Source organism: Mauremys mutica, chromosome 15 (genome assembly GCF_020497125.1).
Source record: "Mauremys mutica isolate MM-2020 ecotype Southern chromosome 15, ASM2049712v1, whole genome shotgun sequence".
Lineage (NCBI taxonomy): Eukaryota > Metazoa > Chordata > Testudines > Geoemydidae > Mauremys > Mauremys mutica.
Genome location: NC_059086.1, coordinates 12,836,873 through 12,850,368, shown reverse-complemented (window position 1 = coordinate 12,850,368; position 13,496 = coordinate 12,836,873). Strand labels below are relative to the sequence as shown.

General features: G+C 41.4%; 1 protein-coding gene across 1 annotated transcript in view; it reads right to left on the bottom strand.

The window, feature by feature from the left end:
- LOC123350517 (tripartite motif-containing protein 15-like) overlaps window positions 1-13,496 on the bottom strand; it is a 113,610-nt gene that overhangs the window by 33,520 nt on the left and 66,594 nt on the right. The window contains exons 7-13 of the mRNA XM_044989133.1: window positions 12,903-12,926; window positions 12,713-12,811; window positions 10,247-10,356; window positions 9,869-9,947; window positions 4,227-4,247; window positions 3,667-3,687; window positions 1,814-1,834 (exon numbers count right to left, since the gene is read on the bottom strand). Coding sequence (XP_044845068.1) covers window positions 1,814-1,834; window positions 3,667-3,687; window positions 4,227-4,247; window positions 9,869-9,947; window positions 10,247-10,356; window positions 12,713-12,811; window positions 12,903-12,926 — 375 coding nt within the window. The remainder of the gene's footprint in view (window positions 1-1,813; window positions 1,835-3,666; window positions 3,688-4,226; window positions 4,248-9,868; window positions 9,948-10,246; window positions 10,357-12,712; window positions 12,812-12,902; window positions 12,927-13,496) is intronic.

The window sequence follows — 13,496 nt, the reverse complement described above, 5'->3', positions numbered from 1 at the left end:
CAACAGAAAAATGACCCAAATCAAACACTTAGGGTATGTCTACACTGGAGGGAAACTTGAAAGCGCTGCTGCGGGAACGCTCCCGCGGCAGCACTTTGAAGTGCAAGTGTGGTTGCATGCAAGCGCTGGGAGAGAGCTCACCCAGCACTCGAGGTAATCCACCTCCATGAGGGGATTAGCTCCAAGTGCTGGGAGCACATCTCCCAGCGCTCAGAGCCTGTCTACACTAGAGCTTTAAAGCGCTCAGACTTGCTGCGCTCAGGGAGATGATTTTTCACACCCCCGAGCCAGCAAGTTAGAGTGCTATAAAATATTAGTGTAGACAAGCCCTAACAGTAAGCATATTCTAACTTTGGGGTTGGAGGAAAGAGAGAGAGAAAATATTGTGGTGAATTTTAGAAATAGTAAAGCACCCAGAAACCCTAATGGTCAAAACAAACTAAACATTGAGATAGAGAGAGAGAAACAAGATTAAGCAAACATAGAAATTAGCATTTTATTAATAGTAAAAGTATGCAAATATAACATCCTGCTTGATTTATGAGAAATGTCTCTGTGATCCTTGAATGTTCACCAGTCACAAGGACTTTAAGAGGAGCATGAGCATGCAGTGATTCCAGACTCTGACGCATAAACTTCTCAGTAACATCCTGCTTAGCTGAGGAAATAGGTGAGGTGAAGCCCTGGTTCCATTGAAATCAGTGGAAACACTGACAACGGTACCAGAATTTCACATATAGTGTACTAAAATGTATTAATTAAAATAGGTTAGCTAACATGTTTTAAAACAGAGCTGTGTATCTAGCATAGACAAAATTTATCACCTTTAAAAATACATTAGAATTGACCATGACCAGCTCCTAAATTTTATCACTCTAACTATTTTCTAAGTCTAGACAGAAACATTTGAAATGTGATTCCTGAGAGAAGGAGGAAAGGAAAGTTTATACACAAGGCAGTATCAACCTTAAAGTTACAATTAGTAGATCAGAGCCAAAAAGTAGGATTTTCTAAAACACTCAAATCATTGAAAAGCACAAACTTTCAGGAGGACTTGTGCTGCTTACTCACTCAGGGTAGGTCTAGACTACCCGCCATATCGGCGGGTAGTGATCGATTTCTCAAGGATTGATATATCACGTCTCATCTAGACGTGATATATCGATCCCTGAAAGTGCTCCCGTCGACTCCGGAACTCCACCAGCACGAATGGCGGTAGCGGAGTTGACAGGGGGAGCCGCGGGCATTGATCCCATGCCGTGAGGACAGGAGGTAAATCGATCTAAGATACTTCAACTTCAGCTACGTTATTCACGTAGCTTAAGTTGCGTATCTTAGATCGATTCCCCCCCACACTGTAGACCAGCCCTCAGACTTGTTCTCTCTTCTCATTACCATGAATATAAATTTAATGGCAATTTATGCACAAATATCTGAGAAAGAAGAACTTGTATTTTATGTTTCAAGGTAATTTTCCATATAAGGCAGCCATAGCTTGTTTTACCCCATGTTTATTTTCACAGTTAGAATAAAAATAATACCAGAACAAAAGTCTCCATGCTTTAGGTATGCAGCTTTACAGCTAAAATAAATCAGGTAATTGCTCTGATTGCATTCCTAAGATAAATTGAAATTTTTAGCCTCTCTTTTTTAACTGGGGGGGGGAATTAATTGTACACAATCCTCATGGCCATTGGTGCATTTAGGAAAGAGGAGGAGGTGGGGTGAAGGGATGCTCCAAGTATTCATTTAATTCTCAGAGTCTCATTTCGGTAAAGTACAAAATTCAGGAGAAAAAAATTAGAGTGCATACCAATTTCTTTCTGGAGTTGCTCTGCAAGAAAAGAACAAAAATTTCAGTTACTAACTGTGCTAGCATTGTGACAGATATGGTAATTTTCTCCCTTAGAGTTAGGAGATTTTATTGTATAAAATTTATAAATCCTGTTGGGCCAGGGATTTTATGTAATTCCACGAGAGAGGGTAACCACAACCTGGCTGGAACTAAGGCCAGTGTGTTTGTGCTTCTGTGTGTGTGTAGCGGGGGGAGGTTATAGAGCAAATTCACACCCCGAGAGGGGCCTCACATCCAGGGGAGGCTCCAATACCCTAGTTTAAAATGGATTCTACAGAGGCCAACAGACCTGACGAACTGACGAAGGGCCTTCTCTCTGAGCCAGCAAATGGACAGAACTTTCTGTCAAGGAGAGGGTTGGAAGCGCCGACACCAACCAGAGTTGGAGTTATAGCGTTTTAAAACATGTTCATTAAAATGGGTTATCTAGCACAGACAGGATTTACACTTTGAAAAATCCATTAGCATTGGCCAGGACAAGCTACTAAATTTGATTACCCAACTGACATGCATATTAGAAATCTGATTCCTGAGCCAAGAAGGAAAGGGAAGTTCATACACAGCCCAGTATCTTCCTTATCGTTACAATTTCCACTGGACTGAGAGACACCCCTGGTTCGATCCGTATTCCCTCTTGTACATAAAAGGGATTTCAAAAGAACTGGAACTTTCCAAATGGAAGAAGCGATGTTAGTGTGACTGCTATAGCTAATGGGCAAGACAATGATTGAGAAGTCCTGGGTTCCCATGTCTGCCAAAAATTCCCATATCTCCTTAGGACAGCAACCAAAGATTCATGTTCTTCACTTTCCCCATGTGTAAAAAGGAGACAATAATACGCAGGGCCTCACAATTTGGTAGGTTGTTTCATTCATTAATGTTGAGAGCGTGCTTTGAGCTCCTCCAGTGGAGGCTGGTTGTGCTGGGAGGAAATCCCTCCTTGGGGACAGGAAAGAGAATCAGCCCCTGCCCAGAGAAACTGCCAGAGACTAAGGGGAGGGCAGCCTTGATGGGGCTTCTCAGGAAGCAGAGGAAGATTATTGAAGACATTTAGCCACCTCAAAGTGCAGATAAGCACCTAGCTGGATGTTTTAAAGTGCCTAGGCACCTCACACTGACTGAAATCCAGAAGAAATGACTGACATCACTTCTCCCATCTCGGCCCGATTTGGACAATCTAGAACTAATGTATAAACAAGTTTGGCACATAGCACTGCCATAGGCTGGGGCCGATAGTATCCCATAGCCAAAGAGGAGGATTTTCAAAAACACCCAGTGAGTGAGAAATGGGGACTTTCCAGGAGGACTTGTGCTCCTTCATCACTCTGTCTAAAAATCCCACCACTATTGAATAAGATGGTTTATGGCAGAGCTCCTTGTGCCCTCTCTCCTCATTATGACCCACATGAATGTAATGACAATGTATGCACGAATATCTGAGACAGACATACCTGTATTCTATGTTTCAAAGTAATTTTCCATATAAGGTGACTACGGCTTGTTTTACCCTATGACTATTTTTACAATTAGAATGTGAATAATAGCCAGAATCAGAGTCTCCAAGCTTTCTGGTATGCGGCATTACAGCTCAAATCAATCAGGTAATTGATCTTTGTGCATTCCTAGGATACACTGAAATTGTCATCAGCTGATCTGCTTGGGGAATTAATTAAACTCAATCCTCATGGCCATTGGTGCAGTTAGGAAAGAGGTGGAGGTGGGGTGAAGGGATGCTCCAAGTATTCATTTCATTCTCAGAATCTCATTCTGGCAAAATACAAAATTCAGGAGAAAAAAATTAGAGTGCATACCAATGTTTTTCTGGAGTTGTCCTGCAAGAAAAGAACAAAAATTTCATTTATTAACTGTGCTAACATTGTGACAGATATGGCAATTTTCTCCTTATAGTTAGGAGACTTTAATGTATAAAATTTATGAATCCTGTTTGGCCAGGGGTTTTATGTAATTCCATGAGAGAGGGTAACCACAACTGGGCACAGGAACTTAAGGACAATGTGTGTGTTTGTGTGTGTGTGGTGGTGGTGTGTGGGGGGGGGGTTCTTGAGCAAATTCACATCCCGAGAGAGGCCCCACATTCATGGGAGGCTCCCATATGCTCGTTTAAACTGGATTTTGCATAGGCCAACAGACATAGAAAATCAGCTCAAATCAATCAGAGAATTGATCTTTTTGCTTTCCTAAGATACACTGAAATTGTCATCAGCCTGTCTGCTTGGGGAATGAATTAAACTCAATCCTCATGGCCATTGGTTCGGTTAGGAAAGAGATGGAGAGGGGGAGAGCCAGAAATTTATTCAGAGCATTATTCTGGTAAGGAACAACATTCAGGTGAAAAAAAGGGAGCACTTACCAGTTGATTTCAGCAGTTGCTCTGCAAGAGAAGAAAAACATTTCAATTACTGTGTTAACATTTACCACCTTGGAGTGAAGAAGCAACTCCTTCGGAAGCCCCAAACAAAAATCTTTGGCCATGCCCTCCCTATTCTATCCTCACTGGCAGATGCCTTTTCAGAACGTTCTCCTTTTTCTTTGTGACAATTTTGCTATTAAAAATTACTCCCTTTTTGCCTCCTCCTCACTACCTACAAGAGAATAACAGCAGTCTAAGATTATGCACATTTGCTTCAGATTTCAAAGACGGGGAATCAGTATAGGTGTGGTGTGAGCAGGTTTTTAAGCAGTTAACAAGATATAAGTAGATCGGTGCCAAAAGAAATTCAGTATGGGCAAACATCCTGCTACACTTTATTAAAAGACAAAGCCATGCTGTCATAGGTTTCACCCCCACTCTTAACTTTAAGGTACAGATGTGGGGACCTGCATGTGAACCCCTAAGCTTAATTACCAGCTTAGGTTAAAAACCTGGTACTTCTGCCACCACTCAAATAGTTTGAGTCATTTGGGAAACTGTCTTCCCAACCAAACCCTGGGTAGCCTTGAGAGACTCCTCCACCAATTCCCTAGTGAACACTGATCCAAACCCCTTGGATCTTAAAACAAGGAAGAATTACTCATTCTCCCCGCCACCATTTCCTCCACCAATCCCTGGTGAGTCCAGATCCAGTCCCCTTGCATTTAAAACAGGAAAAAATCAATCAGGTTCTTAAAAAAGGCTTTAATTAAAGAAAAGAAGGGCAAAAGAAAGCCCTCTGGGAGATAGCATACAAGATGATCTCACAGACAACAGATTCAAAAACACAGAGGAGGTTCCCTTGGGCAAAACCTTAGTACACAAAAGAATACCCAATTTGATTATCCCCTAATGCCAAGACAAGTTGCAAAGAAAATAAACATAAACCTATTTATTCCCTTCACTAATACCCACTACCCTGTGCTCTCAACAATTGCAGGTTATGCCATATTTTCGACAAGCCTGAATATGTGGCATTTGTCTGCCACTGCTCATAATAGCCCCATCCCTATCTCTCTGTTTCAGTCCAGTCCAGTCTTCCCTTTCCCCTCCATTTGCTCAGCAATACCTATATCTTGTCATGCATGGCTTTGCTGTCCCTGCATTGCACTTTGGGGCAGGAGAGGGAGGGAGGCATGGCTCAGCAGCCTGTCTGCAAATGGTTTTCAAAAGGTTTTCATTTGAAAACGAGTGAATTTTCCTTTTCAACCTTTGTGAATGAGAGTAAATACTCAGAATTTAAGGTTTTGGCCTCCAAAAGAATAATATATTTTATACATATTCATTTTTTATTTTAATATTTTTCACTGGGAAATCCAGAGGTTGATGTACTAAACACCTTACTAAAGTATTCCATACCTAATCAGAAAAAAAAGCCCTCCAAAACCAGAACCTTAGGTCAGAACCTGCTCTCAGTTATATAAGTTTAAATACAGATTGTCTATTAACGTCCACATTTTTTTTTGTCCAACTCAGCCATCTTTTTGACAGTTGGAAGTAAAATTACAGAATCTGCCCTGAGTTGGAGTTGTGTGTTTCCAGAAAAAAAGTTTTGCAGTCAATGGAATAATTCTATATTTGAACTTGCATAAATGAGCTCAGAAGCTGGTCCAAGATTTTGGATTCTGAGTTATATATTTATTATTATACATATGTATGAGGTTGTCAATTGGAGTTTTCCTTGAGTTAATGCAGCAGGGAAAGCCTCTTACTGCAGAAATAAATATCGCTCCTATTCCATTATTATTGGTGACATTTTAGTGACACAATATTTACAAATATTTCAGAGCTGTGGTTCTCACAGCAACTGTACCTCTACACCTTGCCCCTAGTAAATACTAGAAAATATTATTGTAGAGGGAGCTGCTATGGAAGCTTATATTTAGGTTGCCTAATTCTATTATAAAATACTCTGTGATGTTTTTGAGAAGCTCTACACCTCCATTGTTTGCATGAACCCTGAATATTAAGCAGGAGGGTGGGGTGGGGGACGAGGGGTGGAGGGGATGCACCTTTTCTTTCTCTCATGAAATTCTTTCAGATTTTATTGAGATATAAACTGTGAGCGTATATTAAACCCCACAGGTCTTTTATACATATATCAACCAAAATCCTGTTCCTCTATGAACCAAAGTGTTCTGTAGCTACAAATGTTGTGCTTTCTACTTTTCAAACTAAAAAAGTTCTTTGCAATTACATAAAACTTTAGTTGGTTACCAAATGCTGGAATATATGTAACCAGTAATCCGTTTCTTGGAGCATGCTGACCCTTACACATTGTATCCAGATGTGCAGAGTGGAGCTACTGGTAATATGTTTGTTCTAAGATGTGTTTTGTGACTGAGGCCATAATAGACCACTGCTTGATGTTGAGGTCAATAAGAATCATTTGTTGTTACAGATGTCTCAGTTGGTGATGTCTTTAACTTATAGACTACATAAGCAGAGCTACCTGGGATGGAACTCACAGTGAGACCTATTGTGGGAAAGGAACTTTTTGTCCTGAACAGTATATAAGAAAAGGTATTTGGGGAGTTTGGAGTGTACCGAGCTACTGACAGCCTAGAAAATGTCCAAGATGAGGCGTGAGGTAGGAAGTGACCCTGGCAATGTATAAGAATCTGATCCTTGAACCATTAACTGGGAATTTTCCAGCTTCACGGGGCTCTGAGTTGGAACCTGCCCAGTGGGTCAGAGCCTCCAAGTGTTATTATATGCCCCAGCCAGGAGGCTCAGGGGACTTAGACTGAGTGTTTACTGGGCCCCTGCCAGAGGTCCTGAGTCCCCTTATTGCAGTGGCCTGATGCAACAGGCAATCCCAACGTTCATGTGAGGGGGTGTATGTGACACTCTGTACCTCGGAGAGACACCCAGCACCCCCATGTTCATCTTCATAAAATAATTGTGTGGTATCCAATGCAAAGTTTGTCATGTTGGGTGTCTTCCAAAGGCTTATGATGTCTGAGCATTGTTGTTATAGTGATGTTATAGTAATTGTTATAGTAATATTACAGTAAGATTATAGGTTATAATTTCCTGTATATAGTTATGAGGCTGAAAATGTATCCTCATGGCTTAAAGCAAGCCCATGCAAAAACTCTTCAAGAAAAGAGAAGCAGTTCACACCTCGTCAGGGCATGGATGGGACAAAGCCAGCCCAGCCTCACAGGAACAATGGACACTGGCTCAGGCAGCAACAAAAGAATATGTTAGACCCTGGAGGGAGTCACCCCCTTCCTTTGGTCAGTTTGAAATTGTGTTATGGTAATGCTCACCTGACTCTGAAGGGAGTGGGGGGAGCAAAGCCAAGAGGAAAGAAAGGATTTTGCCATGCTTTCTCTCTTCCAGCTACAGACACCACCGCCACCACCAAGTGACTGAACTACTGATCAAGAGAGAGCCTAGCTGAAGAGCCAGCCTGTGGTGAGAAGCATGTAAGACTATCAGCTTAGAATGCATTTTGCTTTTATTTCATTTGAACAAATCTGACTTGTTATGCTTTGACTTATAATCACTTACATCTACCTTTATAAAAACAACAAGGAGTCCAGTGGCACCTTAAAGACTAACAGGTTTATTTGGGCATAAGCTTTCGTGGGTAAAAAACTTCAGTTAACAAATCTGTTTGTTTATTCTACCTGAAGCAGTGCATTTGGTTTGCAGTGTATCAGAGACTCCCCTTTGGAGAACAAGCCTGTTACATACCAATTTCTTTGTTAAATTGACAAACTTATATAAGCTTGCAGTGTCCAGTGGGCATAACTGGACACTGAAAGACAGAGGTTCCCAGGGTTGTGTCTGGGACCAGAGATATTGGTTAGTGTCATTCACTTGCAAGTAGCTGAAAGCAGCTTACATGCCAGAGGCTGTGGGTGAACAGCCCAGGAGTGGGGGTTCTCATAGAAGAGCAGGGTAAGGCTGACTCCCAGAGTCACAGATTGGGGAGGCCTAGCAGATCACTGGTCCAGACAACACCAGTGGGGAACGTCACAGCATACTAACACTGCATTGGGCCAACGATGGTGGCCCCACTTGACATGCCAGGCCCCCCATGACAGGGAGTAAGGCTAGACTAGGACAGGGAATGGAGTGGGTCCTTTGCATGGGGTGCTATTGAGAGTTGGTGGGGAGAGCTGTTCCTACTTGCTCCTTGTCCCAGACACCACAGTGACCACTGCAATCCTGCTCTCGTCTCCATCCGTCCACCCCCACGAGTGATCACAGTTTACAGGGAACAACATACTGCGGCTGATCATACATCAGATCCGACAACATTTCCATTGGGGGTGTTAAACCCTAGTATACCCTGGCTATGCTGTGCTTAGTTAAACCTGCCCCCCAGAAAGAGGTCCTGATTCCTGATAGGTGTTCCATAGAGATTATGGTTGTACTGGTTATTCTAAAATCCTAACTTTAGGAAACAGGGAAGGGGCCTTGGTCTTATGAGGAGAAGCTGAGGGAACTGGGATTGTTTAGTCTGCAGAAGAGAAGAATGAGGGGGGATTTGATAGCTGCTTTCAACTACCTGAAAGAGGGTTCCAAAGAGGATGGATCTAGACTGTTACACCCAAAAAGCATTTTCAAGAACACCTTAAAAAAAGAAGCTGAGATTTTGAAGAGGACTATTTTTCTGAAGTAACTCAGGCTGTCGCAAGATCCCACTGTTATTGAATAAGAATGTTTGAGGCCCACTGCTCGTGCCCTCTCCTTATATTTTAGGTTTTGAAGCTGTTTTCTCGTATAAGGTGGCTATGGGTTGTTTTACCCTATGATTATGTCCATAATTAGAATGAAGTTAATGGCCAGAATCAGAGTCTTCAAGCAGACTAAGATTATGCACATTGGCTTCATATTTCAAAGACAAGGAATCATTATCACTAGTCTGAGTAGGGTATCTAAGCAGTTAATAAGATATAAGTAGATCAGTCCCTCAAGAAATACAGCATGGGCTAACACCCTGATATACGTTATAAAAAGCAAAGGCACTCTAGAAAGTGTTTTTCAGGCATAGCACCAGTCAAGGTCCATTGTGCTCTCAAAAATTGCAGGATATGCCATATTTTCTACTGGCCTGAGTCTGTGGCCTCTGCCAACCACTGCTCCTAACTGCCCCATCTCCATCTCCTGTCTAGTACCCTCTGTTTCAATCCAGACACCCAACCTAGTTTCTGCTCCCATCCCTCTCTTCTTGCTCAACACCACCTCGGTCTACTGTTCCCCTATTGTCCAGCTCCTGCAACCCCTCTCCATACCACTCATCCTGCTATATGCATTTGAATAATAAAAATAGTGTTATTATGCACAAAAGAAAACAAGCATCCAGTTGTGTTTCTTGACTGTGTGCGGTATGGACACTAAGTAATCTCTTTGTAAGAGATTCCTTTTAGATGAGTCCAATCTTTGATTCCAGTCTGATTTGGTAACTATGCACACACATTTTGTACTTGTCTATATGACAACAGAAGTTGTCAGGCAGGGAATAATCAGCTCCACAATGATGAAATCCCTCAGGGACTCTCCCAGCCTTTCTGCAACACCCATCACTAGCAGCATGCCTGGCTGATATGTCCAAGTAATATTACCTGCTCTCACATACTGCGCCTGCCCACTCCCTCTGCAGGTCTTTGGAAGTCTTGGAGGAAACATTAATGTAATGAATGTCTGCACCAAATTACATAACAAGATCACAGCCATTTTTCTTGTGAAGGTTCCTTATTCTGTCCCCTGCACTAGGCCTCAGACTGCATAGAGCTCAGAGTTTGTTTTTTTCCATAGCGGAGAGATGCTAAAATATACACTCTCACCCCAGTTGTTGTTCATTACTGTCATTTTTGGCCTGTTTCTATGTCTCTCTTCCATTCTCTGACTTGCAGTGGAACAGAGCATAAGGCCGCAGTTCATTCTTTATTCAAATTTTACATTAAATTAGTGAATGGATCACTAATGAAATATTGTTTCACTTGGAAATTCTTACCTTTTGCATTCCAAAGAATGAAGAGAGTAGTGCCAGTGTTGATGATGATGATATCGATCCAGCGATGGAACATTGTTGAGCTAGAGATACTAGCACCTGTAAATGTTTGAAATTTTAAGTTACTTTACACTTCCTTTAAAATTATTTCTATTTTAAACAAAGAAAATGTCTAGCTGCTTCTGCATAAAAATACAATTATTTATGCTTTCTAGATATTAAGAAACAAAATGGGGAGAGAACATTAGAATAGGTGGAGATAAAGAGCTCTATTTTAGGTTCATATAGGGAACTGGCCAGAATGTAAAAAATATTGAGTACTCAACAACTACTCTACTCTTGTTCTCAAAGAGCAAGGGAAGTTACTTCCCTGTTCAGTAACTGGAGTTCTTTGAGATGTGGTGTCTCAATAAGTTTCACATCTGGTGCACATGCACTTCATGCTCAGGAGAATGGATCACTTAACATAGCAGTGTTTGCTAGTGTCAAGGTTCCTTCTCCACTCTGAACTTTAAGATACAGATGTGGGGACCTGCATGAACACCTCTAAGCTTAACTACCAGCTTAGATCTGGTCTCCCTGTCACCACTCTCAAATACTAGCTCCCTTTTCTGGATAGTCTTGAGAGATTTCTTCACCAAGTCCCTGGTGAACACTGATCCAACCCCTTGGATCTTAACACAAGGAAAATTTAACCATCCCTCCTCCTTTCCCCCACAAATTCCTGGTGAGTCCAGATCCAATCCCCTTGGATCTTAAAACAAGGAAAAATCAATCAGGTTCTTAAAAAGAACGCTTTTATTTAAAGAAAGAAAGGTAAACATCTCTGTAAAATCAGAATGGAAAGTAACTTTACAGGGTAATCAGATTCATATAGCCCAGAGGAACCCCCTCTAGCCTTAGGTTCAAAGTTCCTCTCAGCTAAAAGGAACATTTACAAGTTGAGAAAACAAAAATAAAACTAACATGCCTTGCCCGGCTGTTATTTACAAGTTTGAAATACGAGAGACTGGTTCAGAAAGATTTGAAGAGCATGGATTGATGTCCTGTCTCTCTTAGTCCCAAGAGCGAACAACCCCCAAAACAAAGAGCACAAACAAAAGCATTCCCCCCATGAAGATTTGAAAGTATCTTGTCCCCTTATTGGTCCTTTGGGTCAGGTGTCAGCCAGGTTTCCTGAGCTTCTTAACCCTTTACTGGTAAAAGGATTTTGGTGTCTCTGGCCATGAGGGATTTTATAGTATTGTATACAGGAGGGCTGTTCCCTTCCCTTTATAGTTATGACAGCTGGTCACACCTGCTCATAGCATAGCCTCAAACCCTTCTCCCCTCACCAGTATAAAAGCAGGGAGAGTGACCAATTAACCCTCTGTTTCTCCACAAACACCCAGTTCAAAGTAGTGGGCTCAGTTGTAACAGAGAACGGAAAATGGGTCATGAAAGACATATAGATAACACATCTCAAAAATCTCCAGTTATTGAACAGGTAAGTACCTTGCCTTTCTTCTTTGAGTACTTGTGCGTTCAAATGTCTGGTGACTCCCCAGCCCTGTACCATAAAGGCAGAGGGTACTGCAAGTCTAATTAGAGATTTTAATACAGCCCTGCCAAACTGAGCATCTGCACATGATTTCTGGGGAGGGATCAAATGGAAAAAAGGTGTAGGAAAGCAGATATTGGGACCAGTTACATATCTAGAAGAGATACAATCTGGGCAGGGAGAAATGAAAAGGCCCATTAATTAGCTGTTACCAGATAAAAGTTCAGCCTGGTTATAGTAAGCTGCCCTTGAAGTTACTAAAAATGAAAGTAGGGTTCAGTTGCCAGAGGAGGGGAAGGAGATGATGGCAGGGAATGGTGGCCAAGAGAGGGAGAGCAAGAGTGCTCCTGTTGGGGGTGATCCCATCAGTATCCCCAAGGAACACCACAGGCACCACCTGCCACAGTGAAACTGCAGACGCTTTATAAGGATAAACTTGTGAGGGTTTTTTATTGTGTTTTTAAATTAAGGGAGTTAAAGGGAAAGAATTTGGTGTATGTCCAACTGATATTACCTGCTCTCACCTACTGTGCCTACCCACCCGCTCTGCTAGTCTTTGAAAGCTTTGGAGGAACACAAATGTAAAAATGTCTGCACTGAATTACAGAGCAACTTACTGAATGAGTCTCAGACCTTGTTCTTCTGAAGTTGCCTGACTGTTTCCTGCATCAGATGGCCATGGCCCCAGATTACAGAGTGGAGGTATATCTTTAAGTAGTGGGTAAATGCTACAATATACCCTCCTATCCCTGCTCTTGTTCCCTATTGGCTTTTGACTTATTTCTGAGACTTTGCTCCATTCTCTGACACACAGTGAGACAGAGCACAAGGACCCAGTTTGTTACTTATTTGAATTTCACATTAAATCAGTGAAAGGATCACTAATGAAATACTGTTGAACTCTGAAATTCTTACCTTTTGAATTACAAAGAATGAAGAGAATAGTGCCACTGTTGATCATCATAATTGTATCCATCCAGTGATGCAGTATTATCGAGTTAGAGATACTAGCACCTATAAATGATTGAAATTTTAAGTTATTTTCACACTTCATTTAGAAAATGAACCCTCAATGATGTTTGAGAAGGTAAATAGAAAATCTTACTTGCTTTTACGGCTTTTGCTTTTTCTAAATAAGGAAAGAAAAGAGATAACATTTTTTCAATCATTAACTATACATTTATTCTTTTGTCAGTGCTAAAAATGGCATGCACACACACACACACACAGCCAAATCAAGTTCCCACTGATATGTATGTCAAGTTCTTCTTAGCTTCAGTGAAAGAAGGGTCATGGTGCATACTCTACTGACTAAAAGAATCCCCACAAATCTTGTTCTTCAGCTCAAAATACAAACCTGTTTCTCTGAATTAGCCCTCCTACTTTAACAGAACAGTGAAACCAAATCAAACACTAACAGCATAAAAGTTCCAACTTTGGGGTTGGGGGGAAAGAAAGAGAAAAAGAGACTTAATTATGGTGTCTTTTAGAAATTGTAAAGTACCCAGAAACCCTAGTGGTGAGCACAGACTAAATGGGAGGGGGAGAGAAAGAGAGAAACAGAGAGAGACTAGACTAAACAAAATAGAAATAAATTAGCATCTTATTAATAGTACAAGTACCCAATTATAAAATCCTGCTTGATTTATGAGGTATGGCTTTGTGATCCTTGAACATTCAAAAATTACAAGGACTTTAC